The 15,554-nt window shown below is 48.5% G+C and overlaps 4 protein-coding genes across 4 annotated transcripts; 1 reads left to right on the forward strand and 3 right to left on the reverse strand.

Moving 5' to 3' along the window:
* Window positions 1-1,577: 1,577 nt before the first annotated feature.
* Window positions 1,578-6,356, reverse strand: F4812DRAFT_461715 (uncharacterized protein; the record flags this gene model as incomplete). Its single annotated transcript, XM_047937914.1, has 1 exon — window positions 1,578-6,356. One exon carries the CDS (start codon window positions 6,354-6,356, stop codon window positions 1,578-1,580), a length of 4,779 nt encoding a protein of 1,592 aa, XP_047787719.1.
* Window positions 6,357-6,890: 534 nt separating this feature from the next.
* On the reverse strand, window positions 6,891-9,581 carry F4812DRAFT_120529 (something about silencing, SAS, complex subunit 4-domain-containing protein). Its single transcript, XM_047929461.1, has 2 exons — window positions 8,406-9,581; window positions 6,891-8,310 (listed from the first exon to the last, which is right to left on the reverse strand). The coding sequence occupies exons 1-2, from the start codon at window positions 9,214-9,216 to the stop codon at window positions 7,259-7,261; spliced, it is 1,863 nt and encodes a 620-aa protein (XP_047787720.1). The 5' UTR covers window positions 9,217-9,581; the 3' UTR covers window positions 6,891-7,258.
* Window positions 9,582-12,670: 3,089 nt separating this feature from the next.
* On the forward strand, window positions 12,671-13,797 carry F4812DRAFT_438587 (uncharacterized protein). Its single transcript, XM_047935013.1, has one exon. The coding sequence runs from the start codon at window positions 12,741-12,743 to the stop codon at window positions 13,089-13,091; it is 351 nt and encodes a 116-aa protein (XP_047787721.1). The 5' UTR covers window positions 12,671-12,740; the 3' UTR covers window positions 13,092-13,797.
* On the reverse strand, window positions 13,500-15,034 carry F4812DRAFT_461718 (carbohydrate-binding module family 1; the record flags this gene model as incomplete). Its single annotated transcript, XM_047937915.1, has 4 exons — window positions 13,500-13,702; window positions 13,775-14,243; window positions 14,377-14,807; window positions 14,872-15,034. The coding sequence occupies 4 exons, from the start codon at window positions 15,032-15,034 to the stop codon at window positions 13,500-13,502; spliced, it is 1,266 nt and encodes a 421-aa protein (XP_047787722.1).
* Window positions 15,035-15,554: the final 520 nt, after the last annotated feature.

Genomic DNA, 15,554 nt, shown 5'->3' on the forward strand with positions numbered 1-15,554 from the left:
ACCTCCCTTTCCCAACACAACACATCATGAACCAGCACCCCCCACCCACGTCCCAACCTATTAAAGTACGGCGAAGCGTCTTCTAGAAGAAGTTCCCATCCTGTCACAAGCTCGCTTGCACAGAATCCCAGCGTCTCTCCGCTCCCATGCGCGAGACAGCCTATGGCTCTTCTGTGCCCCCAAGAGCGACTTCGTCTCTGCTTGTCAGCCAAGCGTTACCCCCCAAAGCTCATTCGGGGTATATGGGTAACTGCATATTGCGTAGCAGGTCGATTTAATGTGACAAAGGATGGGACTTTCGAATGGAGATGTGGAGACCAGGAAATAATGGACTTGGGTTATGGGTTCGGGAATTGTTGTGTTCTCTGATTGTTATGCGTGGGCGGGAAGGGCAGGTGCGGCGATGAGGTAAGATATCTAGGTAAGGGTGCGTGTCTGCTTGTTGATATAAGCTTGCTTGCTTGTGTCATGCTACGGGAGGACTAGACATGACAAGGAGAAATACCACCCCCCTCACCCTTCTGAGGGAATACTGATGGCCATCAAGATCTAAAGTAAGCTTATTCTAACCCGCTCCTACCCTTGAACTTGCTCGAAAGGCCTGTCTTCTCTCAATATTTTCGACGAACCATACGAATTAATCCTAGCTGTTTCTAGCGCTGCGAAGCCAGCTCAGGTGAAGAGAAAGAAAGGAGGATATGTCTTCGGGAACTAGGATTTCTGGTTTGGATAGGAAGCTTGGTGGAAATTGTGGCTAGATTCTATTTCTAGCGTGGATGGCAGAGGATATACGGAATGATTTGATTGATGGTTCAAAAAAGCAACGATTAACCAGAGCTGAAGCTACCTTGTATATTCGCCAATGGCAACTACGTCAACATATCCCAATAACTTGACAAAGAGGGAGGGAGAGAGAGAGAGCAATGCATGAATGCAAGCTATAGCTATATTGGCCGTGCTTAGAGAATTACATCTACCTTGAGAACTTGGAGATTAGGCTATCAGCATACCAGACAAATGAAAAGTACCTTGGTAGCTGCTATGACTTACCTAGTACACGCACACATTACATATAATTGAACATGACTCCCTTCTTTCTTCCCTTTGCTCACTCATGCTTGCTTGCTTGCTTGCCACGGCCGCAACGTCAATGCTAGCAAGTAGCAGCAGCAACAGGAGTCCCTTGATGCAAGTCTCGAGGAATTAAATCCACCTGTCTGTCCACTGTGCTTCCCCGTCCACCGCCGAAACCATCGTTTCCAGGGCGGAGACGCACACGTACGAAAACCAAAGAAACTAACCACATTTTTGTTTTGGCCTTGAGTCATTTTGCTCTCGTTCCCAACAACACCAACGCCTTGCCATGCCATGCAAGAGAGACATAATCAACAAAAAAACAAAAAACAAAAAACCGAAAATACCGTGAACAAAAGGAGCCGAGGTAAATCCAGCAAGAACAGTAAGGTAACCCTGCCGTGCCGTATACTCAAGCAAGAGAAAATCATGATATATTTCGTCAACGCACCAGGTCTATGGCTTCCTGATGTATGTATGTGTGGTTTTTTTTTTATAGAATCTTAACCCGACGACCCTGACGTAGGCGTCTTTAGTTTGATCTTGAGCTTAGTGGCGGTGGTGCCCTTGGGTGCGGGGGGAGACGAAGGTGGATGATGTTGCTTCGACTGTGCGGGATTGCTAGTCGGTGCTGCTGACGGAAGCGGTTTGCGCATCTCTGGAAGAGGTTTTCGCGGCTTTCCAATGCTTCCGCTCGACTGAGAGGAATGTGACGGTGCCTTAAAGGGAGAATTGGGTCCAGTAGGAGGGTTCTGAGAGGAGGATTGTGCTGCAGGGGATGATCTCATGGGAGCAGAGTCGGAAAATCTAGCCGCAGGAGAAGCTGGACGAGCGGTGGGACGCTGACTTAAATTGCTTAGCCTGTCCTCGGGTCTGCGATGCTTGGGCGCTGCTCGGATTGAACCGGTTTGGGGTACATGATCTTTTCGTCTGCGTAATCTATCCCAGCGGTTGAACTTCACAGTGACTAACATCTTAGGCTTTGGTCGCTTTCCAAGTTTCTCTAACTCCGTTCTAGGGATTTTAGATGTGTCAAGTTTGACAATCTTTGTAGGTCGCGGACCATCGCCTTCGGCGCTTGCTCTTTTCAGGGGCTTTGAATGCTTCAATGGAGCTAAATGGTTATTTACATTAGCCTTTGAAGGTGCTACTCTTGGCTCAGATTGCGCAAGTTCAACCGTAGGTCGTAGAGGAGCCTGGACAGAAATATTGTCTCTATGCGAATTACTTATTTTGGGTATTTTGGGTTTCTCCTGGGACGAACTCGATACGGCCCCCCCTTGAGATGTATTAGTGGTCATGGGTTGCTTGGGCTCTTTCTGAACATTCTTTTCTTTTGGCTGTTGAGCAGTGGTGTGTTTTGCGGGAGGAGCAAGATCTTTTGCTTTCGCTGGAAGTGTCGGCTTCAGAGAAGGGAGAGTAGTAGGCTTGGGTGTGGGGGCAGCTTCTGCAGGTTTGGAAACAGGGCCAGCTGGTGAAGGTAGTGGAGGAGCTTGGGTGGCTGAAGGGGTTTCAGCTTTCGAGCTGAAGCTGGTGTTTCGGTTCAGGTTTAGGGTGATGGTTCGTCTAGGTTCTGGTCTGGGCGGTAGCGGTGCTGCAGGGTATACTTTACGTGGTTTTCTTCTAAAATGCCGCTTGAATGTGACCAAGCATCTAGACCTGCTCTTTTCACCACGCTCGATGGTCCAGTAGGTAGGGTATTTGAAAGTCAAAACTAGGGATGGATCATCTTCAACCAGTATTGAGCATAGTTCGAGGAGGTTAATTCGCTCCGGCACTGTCAGGACGGGCGAATCTATCGCGTCCCAGATAGCTTCCTGCAAGTTCTCATCCTCGGCAGTTTCTTTTTTCAACGCCGCAAGCGCTACTGATAGATCTTCCTTGCGAGCTTTCGCTTTTTTCCTCGCCTCCATCGTTTCGTCATCACGCTCAACGATAAGATCGTCTCCCGCTGGCTGATCTGGTACTCGCTCCTCTGGCCGTTCGGTTTCTCCAATAGCAATACCGGCAAAGCCACGACAGAGGGCTCTGAATAGTCGGTCCCGAACGAACGGCGAAGGGTCTGTACTGACCAAATTCAGGTAAAGCCGTAGGAACTTAGGATTTTGTAACATTCCTATCTCGATAAGTGATTCGCTGGCTGCAATGCGGACAAGATCATAAATCTGGTCCTGTAGGTACTGAAGAAACATGACGGGGTCCTTTTCGATGACTCCCGCCTTCATTAGACGGCAGTAGGCGTCAAGTGCGGCCCTAGTAAAGCAGTTCTGGTACGAAGGAGAATATTCATCCATCCTACGGTATCGCTCAATCTCCTCCATTGCCAACTTCTGGAATTCCTCCGGCTCCGAATCAATAGGGTCCGTCATTACCTCATCACCATCGGCGTCCTCAAAGGCGAATGACATTGATTTTTGTTGTTTAGCTTTCTTCTCATCTGGAATCTGGCAAATAGCTAAGGCTTTGATCAGCCTGCAGATATATAGCTGGTCAGAATAGACGTTGGCCGAGTTGTCATTGGCTTGAATTTGTTCAAGGATGAACATACGCGCATCCTTAGGACACCTGCCATCTTCGCCGCGTATGCGAGCTACGGCCTCAGGGATGGTGCGTTGAACAAGGTACTGTCGCTTGTCTGAGAAGTCATTCGGCAAAGGTGTATATGTTCCCGGCTGACAAAAGAAGTGTTGGTAGATTTTCATCAGGTGCCGAAGCCCTACCCAATTCACATGCTCATTTGCTGCATGGCGGGGAAGTTCATCGGCCGCCATGATGCGTATTCCATAGTAATATCGAGGATCCAATACAGTACGAGCGAGTATAGTTGAGACGAGAGGATGTGGCCCGGTCTTAGAAAAGCTCCTGTGAAGGAACAGCATAGAATCTTGTTGAGCAACAACATCCCTATCTTGTTGCAGTTGAGACGCATACATGTAAGCCGGGAGATTCGTTTGCATTTCACAGATCCACTCGAAGTCGGCGTCCATGCGTATCCATTCGTACGACTCTTGATCCATTTTTGCTTCAGTTTCTTCATCCCACTCACGGAAATCCCACTCCTCCATCTCATCCTGGTGTTGCATAACGTCTCCTAAATAATAGAGATCCCTATGCCCATCCTCATTCCCCTTTGTACTGCTAGCCAATGCCCTTTCACGTTGCCGTCGGTTCCTCTTAAGCCGCTTGTACTTCGTATTGTAAGGGATCTCAAACTTCACAGACTTGGCAGCATCTTCGCGTATTTCAACTATATGTTCGTAGGGTGTGCCATCTGCCTCGTGGATTCGAATAGTCATAGGTCCAGTGAAAGACTGTTGCAACTCGGCCGCGTAAACAGCGTGATTTTCCTCCATAACATCCCTCCAGAAATCATTCTTGTCGAGCGGCCTAGCCTTGAGAAAAGCTATATCCTGAATTTGTCGAATCGTCATCTCAACGCACAATCTTTTTTTATTAAAACGTTGGAAGACGTCGAACCTTGGGCAGCCAGACATGAGTACCCATTGGTTCCAGAAGTTCTCTAACCTCGTATTCCCAGCCTTTTCGCAAGCCCTGCGGAACGCGCTGGATTCCAAAACCTCATCAGAAGCCTGACCGGACGTATTCGCTTTACTCACCATTCGAGATATTATCTTGGAGATGCCCGTAGAGCTAGAGGATTTGGAGAGGCGTCGATCTAGGATGAACAGCACAAGCGGCGCCTTGAGATTCATAAAGTCAACCTCAAAGCTGCCCAAGTAGAGGTGTTCGCCGATGTCTTGTAGAGACGGCCGCTTGATATCGACCTCGACGAGCCGATCTGACATCGACTTCATCCGGAACCGGTATTCATTATTGCCACATAGCATCTTCATAAAATGGTCGGTTAAGAACCATGCTATCCCAACGACGAGCCAGATATCTCCCTTTGTGTTAGGAACAATATTGACGCCAAACCACTGGCTTGCCAAGGAGTATACTAGCGTCCTTGTAGTTTCCACTTCGGTGTCAACGATATCTGAGGGATAGAGTAACCTGGTGCTGCAAAGCGAAAAGGCGCATAAGGGTATGGTATCCTCAATCATGTCGTCTACGAAGCAGACTTTATAGCTCTCGAACGGATATCGACCGAAAGTGAGTACAAAGTAATCCACGGCGGTAACCAGAGTAGAACAGGTATTCCTAACTTCCTCCGCACGACCTGGGAGGCAGTATCCGTGAACCTTGACGGCGTTTGGACCAAGCTTAGTGTCATCCTCCTCGCTACGGAATTCTGACCATAAGTCGACGTGCTCAAAAGGTCCAACGGCAAAGCCGATATGCTTTGCGGCCTTGTTACGGTCAATCTCAAAGGTCATGGTTTTCTTGGTGTCATCGTCTTTGTGAACCATCTCGCCAGTCAGATACCCCGAGCAAACGACCGTCATATCCAGCATCTTGTCTTCTTCCGTAAGAGGGATATCTACTATCCTAGGCTCCTCCTCACCGTGTCTCCTTTTGCGGCTTCCATCAGGTCCCTTGGGTTGCTGCGTCACCGGTGGCTTGCGGAAAGCGTCGCCAAGCGTCCGAGGGCAGGTAATAGAAATTTTCCAAGAATTTCGCGAACCCGGGTCATCGACACACGGAAAGATGGCGGACGCCGTACCGGGTTCGATGGAATGACGAGTATAGACATGAGGATATCGGTTATCCGCCTCGTCAACGCCGACAAATTGGAGTCCATCGCAAACATTTTTCAGCTTGAAGGGAATACGGATTCTGTAGCCACCTATGGTGCCGTCTGGGTGTAGGAGAATGTCTTGCTGGTCGGATTTCTGAGAGTCTTTATTCTTTTGTAGCACCTCGTCTACACTAGGAAGCTTCACCCTGATAGATCCATCGAGGGGAGTGCAGCACTTCAAGTCGTGGTCCAGCGCCGATACTTCCTTGCGCTTGTGGTGCAACAAGGGTTGCATACGGCGTTTTTTGATCGGCCACTGAGCTGCTGACCATTGGTAGTGTTCGGGCGTTTGTATTGAATCGCAAGGATCTACATATGAAGCCTCCACTTCACAATTACTGACGGTGATCTTAGTAACGTCGATGTCGCACTGGCGGGCGTCAATAAAGACTTCGGAAACGTCAATGGTAGGAACGATTAGGATGTCGGATCGGCCGTGAACGCGCTTTCGGGCAAAATCGATTTCGATATCAACATTCTGATTGAAGACGACGTAAGGACGAGGAGGGGTATCATCGACAGGAAGCTCGACGGGAGGAGTATCACCGGCCTCAACGACTTCTGGCTCTACTATGCTAGGCATGTTGAGCGTCTGCGAAGCCGCTATGCTACGAAATGATGGTGCTCATCGGTAAGTCTTATAGGATGGTATTGTTGAAGAAGGTGGAATATATCCTAACGGGTAGTAATTTTGGTTGGCTTTGTACGCGATTATGAAAGATGTTGGTTTAATCGTGGTTGTGATACGCGTAATCCGACGAGGAAATATTACTGGCTGCTGCGCTAAACGATGAGGTCCCCAACGTTTGATCTTTTGATGCGCAAGCAAAGATGCGAACGAAGATATGGCTATTGAAAAGGTGAGTACCTAAAGCCTCGCGGGTATGTAGTTTTTTTTTATAGTAGAAAAGCTCCGGCCTCGATCTACCACTTACCTACATACCTCCTAATGTACCTACTAGCTTACGTACCTGACATACGTAGCAGCGTACTTAAGCTTCTACTTAGGTACCTACCTAGGTACCTATGTATAATGAGATTACCTTAGTAATGTACCTAAGTATTTAGTTACGTACTACCTACAACCTGACCAACCCAAGGGTCCGAGCAAGCGGCACGCAGAATCTTACCTTTACCCTACACTTGGGCATACATTGAATACGGGCAGTACTGATTGAATACTTAATATTAGGTACATGTATGCAAGTCTTGTAGGTATTTAAGTACCTACAGGCTACTCCTAACATTTCACAGGTTCTAACCGAATGTACTACACTTCAACGTAAGAATAGTTTTTAATGAAGAGGCACCGCATACAAACCAAACTTTGGGACATATCTAGTTGCATTCAATTGGAGAAGTAGAATGAACCGGAAGTCCATATCAAATAGGTTAGGTTAGGTTAGGTATGTATTTACGCTTCGGTGTTGGCATATATTCCCATGGCAGATGTGATGCATGACCTTGGCACCCCGATTCAATGAATTAATGTTGACGCTGACGCCTTTCACGCCTCTTTTGCCTCTCGTGAGCTTTCAATATTTCGACGTCCCGGTATTCCTCGGGTAATTCGAAATCCTCTTCCATCATGTCTGGGACGGGATGACCCCAGGCTACAACAGTTCTTCCTCTTCGCCGGCTCTTGTTGAGAGCTGCATCACGTTGGTGTTTCTTATTGAAGAACGACGTGAACTCTTTTGCCACGTACGGTTCTGGAGACTTTGGCGGTGGCTCACCCCGAGATCTCTTAGAGCTCGATGCGGTGTACTTGGCCCGTGCTAACGCTTCGTTAAGAAGCTGCCTTGCAGATGCATCGGCGTCACTGTAGTCAGGTGGATCACCGTCGCTAACATCATCCAGGATGTCGTCTGCTTCAACGTCCCGCATTTCTTCATCCTCGTCCGAGACCGCTTCTTGATTCGACGGCTCGTTGTCGTTATCCTCTACCTCTGTTTCTTTTTCTTCTGCCTCTTCTGCTAATGCACGTTCCTTCATAAGCTTCCGCTTTTTCTCTTCTTGACTCCATACACGGAACTTGTCCAAAATAGCTTCGCAACCCTTGATAAAGTGATCTCGGGCAGGTTCGAAGGTTTTCTTACGGCTTTCAGTCACACCACTGACACCCATTGTTCTTAGCCAGTCATGGCCTTGGAGCTCATTGAGCAACCGAATGATTTGGTCCTTTTCATGTTGCGCGCGACCCTTTTCCGTATTTCGGATCGACTTTTCTAACCTTTCGGCTTTTTTATGAGCTGGCCAGAAATAAGTATCTGGTAGGGCATCCTCCACGTCTTTGCCGTGATATCGTGCTTCGAGGAAGTTAAAGTCGATGCGTTGAGAGTCGTACAAATTAGTGAACAAGTTGTCACCGTAAGTTCGCACTGTATTATATATAGTGTGGGGTCGTTCTCCAACATCGGGCGCTGTATCTGGAGGGGGTACGGGGGGTCGTGATTGATGAGTATTAGGGAGGGGATCGGGATCGGTATTGGGATTGGTATCGACGAGGGCAATGGGGGTATCAAGATTAAGAACGTCTGTTTTTTTTCTAACATCAGCAATTGACCGAATGCATCCCGAGGAAAATTGTGATATTTGATGCTCAATTGGGAATTATATTAGTTGCACTCACGTTGTTCCTTAGGATCATTGCCGATTACTTCGTCATAGTCGGGGAAATATGCTGACAATTCACTCTTGAAGCGAGTCGCCTCCTGTGACCGCAACTTGCGACCAGGTCGTTCTGTTGCCGAATTGGCGTCGGTTGCACTTGGTTGCAGTCTATCAAGTTCATGTTTTATTCCATTGATAGCCTTTTCCTTGTGCTTTTTTAAACCGGGTTCTATTACTGTCGCCGTCTTGGTAATTTCCTGTTGAGCAGGACGAATTTGTTTTGACGCGACGGTAGGCTCGTTCGTATGAATTTCGGTTTGAAGTTGGGGTTGGGATTGGGATTGGGATTGGAACTCGGACTGGGTCTGAGTCTGAGTCTGAGTCTGAGTCTGAGTTTGGGACTGGGTCTGGGACTGGGTCTGGGATTGGGGCTTCGCAGTGTTCACAGTGATTGACTTGGAATGATTGGTAGCAGGAGAAATGGATCTCGCCAGAATTTCGACAGTAATTCGGGCTCTTTTCGTCTTGGAAGGGTCGTAATTATTAGCAATGGGATCTAGAGGGCGCTTCATTCGCGAAGGACTGGTCTGTTGAAGGATATTTTGCGAGTTTCGCGTCTTGATATGTGTCGCGATGGCATGAGCATGAGCATGTTTAGCAGCCACGCTATTAGCGTTAAGACTTGCGGTAGCTGGGTTAGCTGAGTTAATATTCTTAATATTGGTATTAGAATTGGTTGTGTGATTAATTGTGTGCTGCTGATGGGCGCGTCGCTGGTAGTGCTTCTGTGGGCGCTGGAGCGCATCAGGTCGTCGCGAAGAGGTAGCCATCAATCCGAGGTGTAGGAATTGACATAATGATCGCTGGTTGTACAGGTTGAGATTGCTTATGGTATTTTACCAAATGCGCATTGACGTACCAAAGGCAAATTAACTTCTGGGACTTTTGGGACTCTGTCATCAATTGATCACTTCTGTGTATAATTATTACAGATGCAACGCGGCTATAATAATGGACAGTACAGTGCGCGTCTTTAGGTAGGTTAGGTACCTCTACCTATCTGCCAGGCTGTTCAGGTCACTCCCGTCCTGACTCCTGAGTCCTTTAGTGCTTTGCAGTTTTGCCATTGCACCTATGGCTCTTATATTACAGGAGGTTAGTATGTACAATAGAATTAAGTACTTCCCCTTTCCCCCAGATCCCGAGGCCTAGATAAACCTTAGGTACTTAGTCCCTGGTTTTGGTTCAGTGCCAATGGTTTCAAAAAAGAGAACTGCAGGTCAAAGTTGTATTGTACATACAAGGAAGTACCTGTATATGCATGTACGATGTAGTTACCAAATGTTAGGTACTTTAACAACAAAATTATGTCTTTTAAGTGCAAGCTAGGTAAGGTCAGATACGCTAAATGCCAAATCGATTACACCCATTGTATAATTTCCAAGCAAGACATAAAACAGATCCTTCCTAACAGACCCACGTTAGGTTAGGTTAAGTACCTCATGTTACCTGTAGATATAAATATTGAAACACATAGGTAGGCCAGGTATGGGTTTAAGCTCGCTAATGTCACACCGTAGGGCTATTAAGGCTTGATATGCTGGGAAACGGTAGATACCTAACCTACCATGGTGGCTCATCTGCAGGTCCTATCTTTCCGGAGCCCATCTGATCTTGGTGGCATCGCTGCTATTGTAGACGGTCGATTACATGAAGCCATTGATCCAAGCCGACGGTGATAGGTGAGAGTTACCTAAAGCCGCAGTCTAACAGGTTTAAATCCCGAAAATACTTAATCTAAGTAATAAAAGGGTCGTGTCTTAATTTCAACCTCTGGACTCTGATTCGACGTTACATTAGGTCGGTAACTTCCAGAAGGTTGATGTCTTAGGTTGAAGATACAAAAAAAAAGATGTAGTTAAGCAAGTTCGAAGCCACAACCCAGGTTGGAACTATATAATGTATATAATGTACATAGGCAGAGACCTATAATAGGTATTTATGTAAGGTACAATCAAGTACACTAGGTTCTATGCAACTCGAGATTGCCACCTGCAGTTTATCTACCAGTCTATCTACTTCGCACCTTCGTATAGGATGTGGGCTTACGTAGGCGCCTATGTACTAGAAATACATAGGAGGTACCTTACCTACGGAAGGTATTAGCACCCCCCCCTGAGGTGACCTCCCTTCCTTTACAGATCTGTCGTACAAAACAGATAGGTATTTAAATACCTATAACACATCAATATGCCGCTTAACCGGCCGACATAAAGGCAATTGCGTCATTTTTCCCCTACTCACCTGCAGTTACACGCTTTACAACGCTTATTCTTCATTTTTTGGACTTGAATATGCGTAGTCCACGGCGGGATATCTCCCAACTATCGACAATTTCAACTTATCAATAGCCTTATTAAAAGCCGCACATGGCATTACGGTAATAATACAACTTCAAGCTTCATATTCATATATAGTGGTGAGCTTTCGGCTTTTTCTGCTATGACGATCTAAGTGGCAAGATGGTCCATAATGTCACGCCAATACCGCAGCCCGCAACTGGACGATCATCATCCCTATCCTCATCAGACTCACTAGCCCCGCAGCTTGCCGCCGCTACGCCGGGGTCACGTCCGCTAACCCCACTGTCATCACCCGGTCCGTACAGGGAGGCTAATAATTCACCGAATACTACTACCACATCGCAGCAGAGTCATCAGGAATACTTAGATTCTCTACATCCACCGTCCGAGGGAGAGTTCCAACGTCTAGCAAAACTGCAGGAAAATCGTGAGAAAGAACATAAGCACCGCGGTCAAGAGCTACGTCGCCAAAGCCTAGCAATCGCCCACGGAAGTATGAAAGCAAGGCGAGACTTTATGCGATCCAAGGTAGCTAAGGAAGACGAGCGCCTGACGAATTCTCACCCTGGGCCAAGTGGTAAGAATGGGGGAGAAGAAGATGCCACAGATGATAGTATCAGGTCGAAGGCAGCAACCGTAATCCAGAGGATTTATCGCGGATATCGGGTGCGCAGGGAGATGCAAGGGCTGGGTTTAGATGCGAGTACAAGATGGACGCATGCAATCAGAGACGCACAATGGAAAAACTTAAACACACCTCGTGCTAGACAGAATAACTCGTTCAGCATCGGGAACGGCGACGCAAGTAATCAAGGAAGACCTAGCAGCAGCCGATCCGCAGCACGGAGGAACTGGATGAAAGTGGCCCAAATAGCCCGCCGCGCTGGGGGAGATGAGGATTCCGATCACGCCCAGGACAGTTCTTCGTCGTCATTCGACGAGGAGGAGTTACAGAATATGAGTGCTGAAAGGAGGGCGGAGATGAGAAAGAAACGAATGAAAGCTCAAGCGAAGAGACGGAAACGCGCTCGAATGATGGGGCTACAGTACTTCTTAGAAATGGTGGACCTAAAGCACCGGTACGGCTCAAACTTGAGAGCATATCACGAAGAATGGAAGAAGTCCAATACAAACGAGAACTTCTTTTACTGGCTTGACTACGGTGAGGGAAGAAAAGTCAACCTTGCATCCTGTCCAAGGGAGAGGTTGGATCGCGAGCAGGTGCGATATCTGAGCCGAGAGGAGAGACAGTACTATTTAGTGAAAGTTGATGTGGAAGGACGTCTGGTTTGGGCCAAAGATGGCATGCGTATTGACACTACGGAAAAGTGGAAGGACAGTATTCACGGTATCGTACCTATTGACGATCCCACACCGTCGTTCTCACCAGGTGTCGAGTCGCATATACAAGCCAAACCTAAGGTAGAGTCACCGCCACAGCCGCACGATCATTCAGGCTCGTCTTCTTCCAAATCGGAGCGAGAGTCGGAGCTAGAAGCTGCAATGGCGGCAAAGTATGCAGATCCTGATTTTGATGGCACAAAGGGTGTTAAAAAAGTCCGACATGTGTCAGCCGCAACAATATTCAACAAATTGCTCCGCAAGACCGTTCGTAAAAATACGTGGATCTTTGTTGCCGACACATCGTTCCGTTTGTATGTTGGGGTCAAAAACAGCGGCGCGTTCCAGCACAGCTCGTTCCTACAAGGATCGCGGATATCTGCAGCCGGACTGATCAAGATAAAAAACGGGCGTCTATCAAGTCTCTCGCCACTCTCGTACGTAACATTAAATTTTTACCCCTTTTTTAGCCTCTCCCAAGCGTTAGAACAGCTTCTTAATATTAAGCTGATTGCGAAAATCATGGCTCTAAACCTGCCAGTATCCTTACTTAAACGGATCTTTATTAATTCGTTGATAGGGGTCACTACCGACCGCCAGCTTCCAATTTCCGCGCCTTTGTGCATAGCTTAGAGGAAGAAGGCGTTGATATGTCGCACGTGAGCATCAGCAAAAGTTACGCTGTCCTAGTCGGATTAGAAGCATACGTCAAAACGAAGAAAAAGGGTAAGGAAGCGATGCGGTCGGTTACGCGCCAGAAGCAGAAACTACTGGACCCCGAAGAAGCCCGAAAGGAGGAAGAGGCCGAGCTTGATACCAGCCAAAGTGCGGCAAAGGAACGCAAATTCCTCGAGAAGGAACGAGAAGAGGAACAGGTCCGCCGCGTTGAGAATAAGGCAACTTTCAAATTTATGCAGAAACTGCAGAGGTTTAGTTTTCAACCGAAAACTCCCTCTAGCCAGAAAAACAGCGATACGACACATAATTCAAATAAGCATTAACGATGTGATGAAGGGAATTGGGTTGTTAGGGTTCCACAGGCATTCGATTGCAGTCATTGGTTATTAGCGTTCTACTATGATATCCCTTATTAACATGGGCAGGTAATTAACGGGAGTTCGAACAGCGTATAGTAATTATCCATTGTTTTTTATCCACACCAAAGTACGATTATATTTGTTGGAGTTAAGGAATGTATTGGTATCCCCTTTACTGGTCCCATATTCTCTATCCAGCATATCTTCCATATTACAATCCTTCAAGGGGGACTTACCATCCATAATATGACTAGAACTTGGACGTTATGAGGGATATAAGCGTTTATTGTTTACCCTATAAAGGGATAACCAGCTCTTTCGTAAGAGGACAGAAGGCCAGACATGACTAGTTTAACTCCATCTGTATCCTGTTTATTTAATAGCGGCGATATGGTTTGTAACCAAGCAAGTCCACTCCGACGAGCCGGTGTAGATGGTATACCCGTCATTATGCGTCTGCCCCGTGCTCAGCGTAGTCCCCAGCTGCCAGAACAGGTCGGCCGCTAGGCCCTTGGTCGAGAGCGCGGTCTTCTGCCACTTGCCCTCCACGCCGCAGTGGTCGGTCGCGGATCCATCTGTGTAGCTCACATGGTTAGATTTTGATCGAAACGAGCCGGTCCTAGGGTAGCGTAGGTGTGGTAACTCACATTCTTCAAACAAGCAGGGCTTCCCAGCCGCCGCGCACGCCGCGCCATGAGCCTCGATCCACTTGTTCCCCCATTCGTCGAGGGTCCCCCAGCTGCTGGGGTACAAGTGAAAAGTCCCGAAGTCGAGCGTGTCGATCGCGAGGTTCGCCGCGAAGTCGAGGCCCTCGGCGAGCTGGTACGGGTAGCTGGCGTCGCCGCCGCCACCGCCGAGGCCGAAGCCCTCGTCGCCCAGCGTCACCATGTGACCCGGGTCGAGGCTCTTGACGTACGCCGAGGTCGTCCGCGCCCAGCCCGTCAGCACGCTCGTCGCGCACGACTTGCAGCGCGGCTCGTTGGCTAGCTCCCACGCGAATATCGCGGACGAGTTGGCGTACCGCGGTACCACGGCGCGGATGTACGCCCGGTACTGGTTCTGTGCTGCGGCGTTCGTGTACCATGTCTGTTGGGTGCCGCCGAAGGCGGTTACGTACTGGGCGCGAGGTTAGTTTCTTTTGTCTTTCTTTCTTTTCCCTTCCTTTTGATCTCAAATATAGGGGATCGTCTCCGATGGAAATACGCAACGCAACATAAGAGGCCTTTTGATGGTAACGATTTCCACTTACAGCCGGGATTCCACCGTAATCGCTCCAATTGTTAACGAAGTTAATAATCAGCTTGATACCGCGCTTCTCGGCAGACGAGACCACGTAGTCGAGGCGCTGCAGGCCGTTGGGTCCCGTGTTGATGGTCGAGCCCCTGGCGGACAGATGCTGGAAGTAGACTGTGCCGGACCCGGGCTGAGACGTCACGTCGTTGAAGCCCCAAATACGTAGGATCTTGTGGCCCGCGGCCTTGAGCTGGTCGAGCGTCTTGTCGACGTCGGCGTTGTTCGTCAGGAAGCTGATCCAGTAGCTGTTTGTGCCCGCGTAGTATTTGGTCTCGCCGTCGATGTTGAATAGCAGTCCGTCCGTCTTTGCGAAGCTAGTCGCCGCGGGGGGGACTACGGCGGTGGTGCTGGCGGTTTCTTGCGATGCACTGCTTGCCGAGTTGCTGGCTGAAAGGAATTACGAGGTAATATTAGCCTTGCACGCGTGACGCTCGTTTCTCTCTGTTCTTACAAGGGACGCATTGCGAATACCACTGGTTAGAGACTCGGCAAGTAGAGCCCGAGGGACAAGTGGTCTGTCCCGTGAAGCCTTGGCCACCGCACTGTGCCCAGAGCTGTCCTTCGGCGGAGACTGCGCCGAGAAGCGAAAGAAGGCCTGCTACGAGATACTTCATCTTAGCTGCGAGTGATGCTAGAAAATAAATATAACCTAGCTGCCAACAGCAGCAAGTGGCACAAGACTCTAAACAGACGAGCGACAGCGAAATATTTATGTGCAGTCCGCCCAGCTGATGTCCAAGCATCACAGGCGAAGCCCGCGGCGGCGAGCTATCGATCAAGGCGGATCGACGTGCCCCATTCATACAATTGGAGAATGGCTATTTCCACTATATCGACTGCACCTCCAATGATCGCGCGGGGCTGGGAACCATATCCTCTTCTGCGGATGCAATGCAACATGAGATCGAGACACCATGAACATCGCACCATAGATTCCCCACACGGTAGAGTCAGGTACGGGATTATAAAAAGCCAGGTGCGTAGTAGGGACCCGTGCGACTGATATATCTGTTTAAAGAGAGGCTTACATTTGAGTAGGAGGGGGCATGTCTCAAAATCCTTACTGCACCTCTCTGGTGAATGGGAATGGTCTAGACTTGGAAAGGGTAGAATAGCAAGTTCTTTTCATTGCGG

Source organism: Daldinia caldariorum, assembly GCF_022478825.1.
Source record: "Daldinia caldariorum strain CBS 122874 unplaced genomic scaffold F4812scaffold_15, whole genome shotgun sequence".
Lineage (NCBI taxonomy): Eukaryota > Fungi > Ascomycota > Sordariomycetes > Xylariales > Hypoxylaceae > Daldinia > Daldinia caldariorum.

Bases quoted from the DNA above. Each gene is read 5' to 3' on its own strand.
- F4812DRAFT_120529 (XM_047929461.1), bottom strand. From the start codon at position 9,216: ATGGCTACCTCTTCGCGACGACCTGATGCGCTCCAGCGCCCACAGAAG. The intron at 8,311-8,405 runs GTGAGTGCAACT...GAAAAAAAACAG, and splicing joins CAATGATCCTAAGGAACAAC to ACGTTCTTAATCTTGATACC.
- F4812DRAFT_438587 (XM_047935013.1), top strand. From the start codon at position 12,741: ATGTCGCACGTGAGCATCAGCAAAAGTTACGCTGTCCTAGTCGGATTA.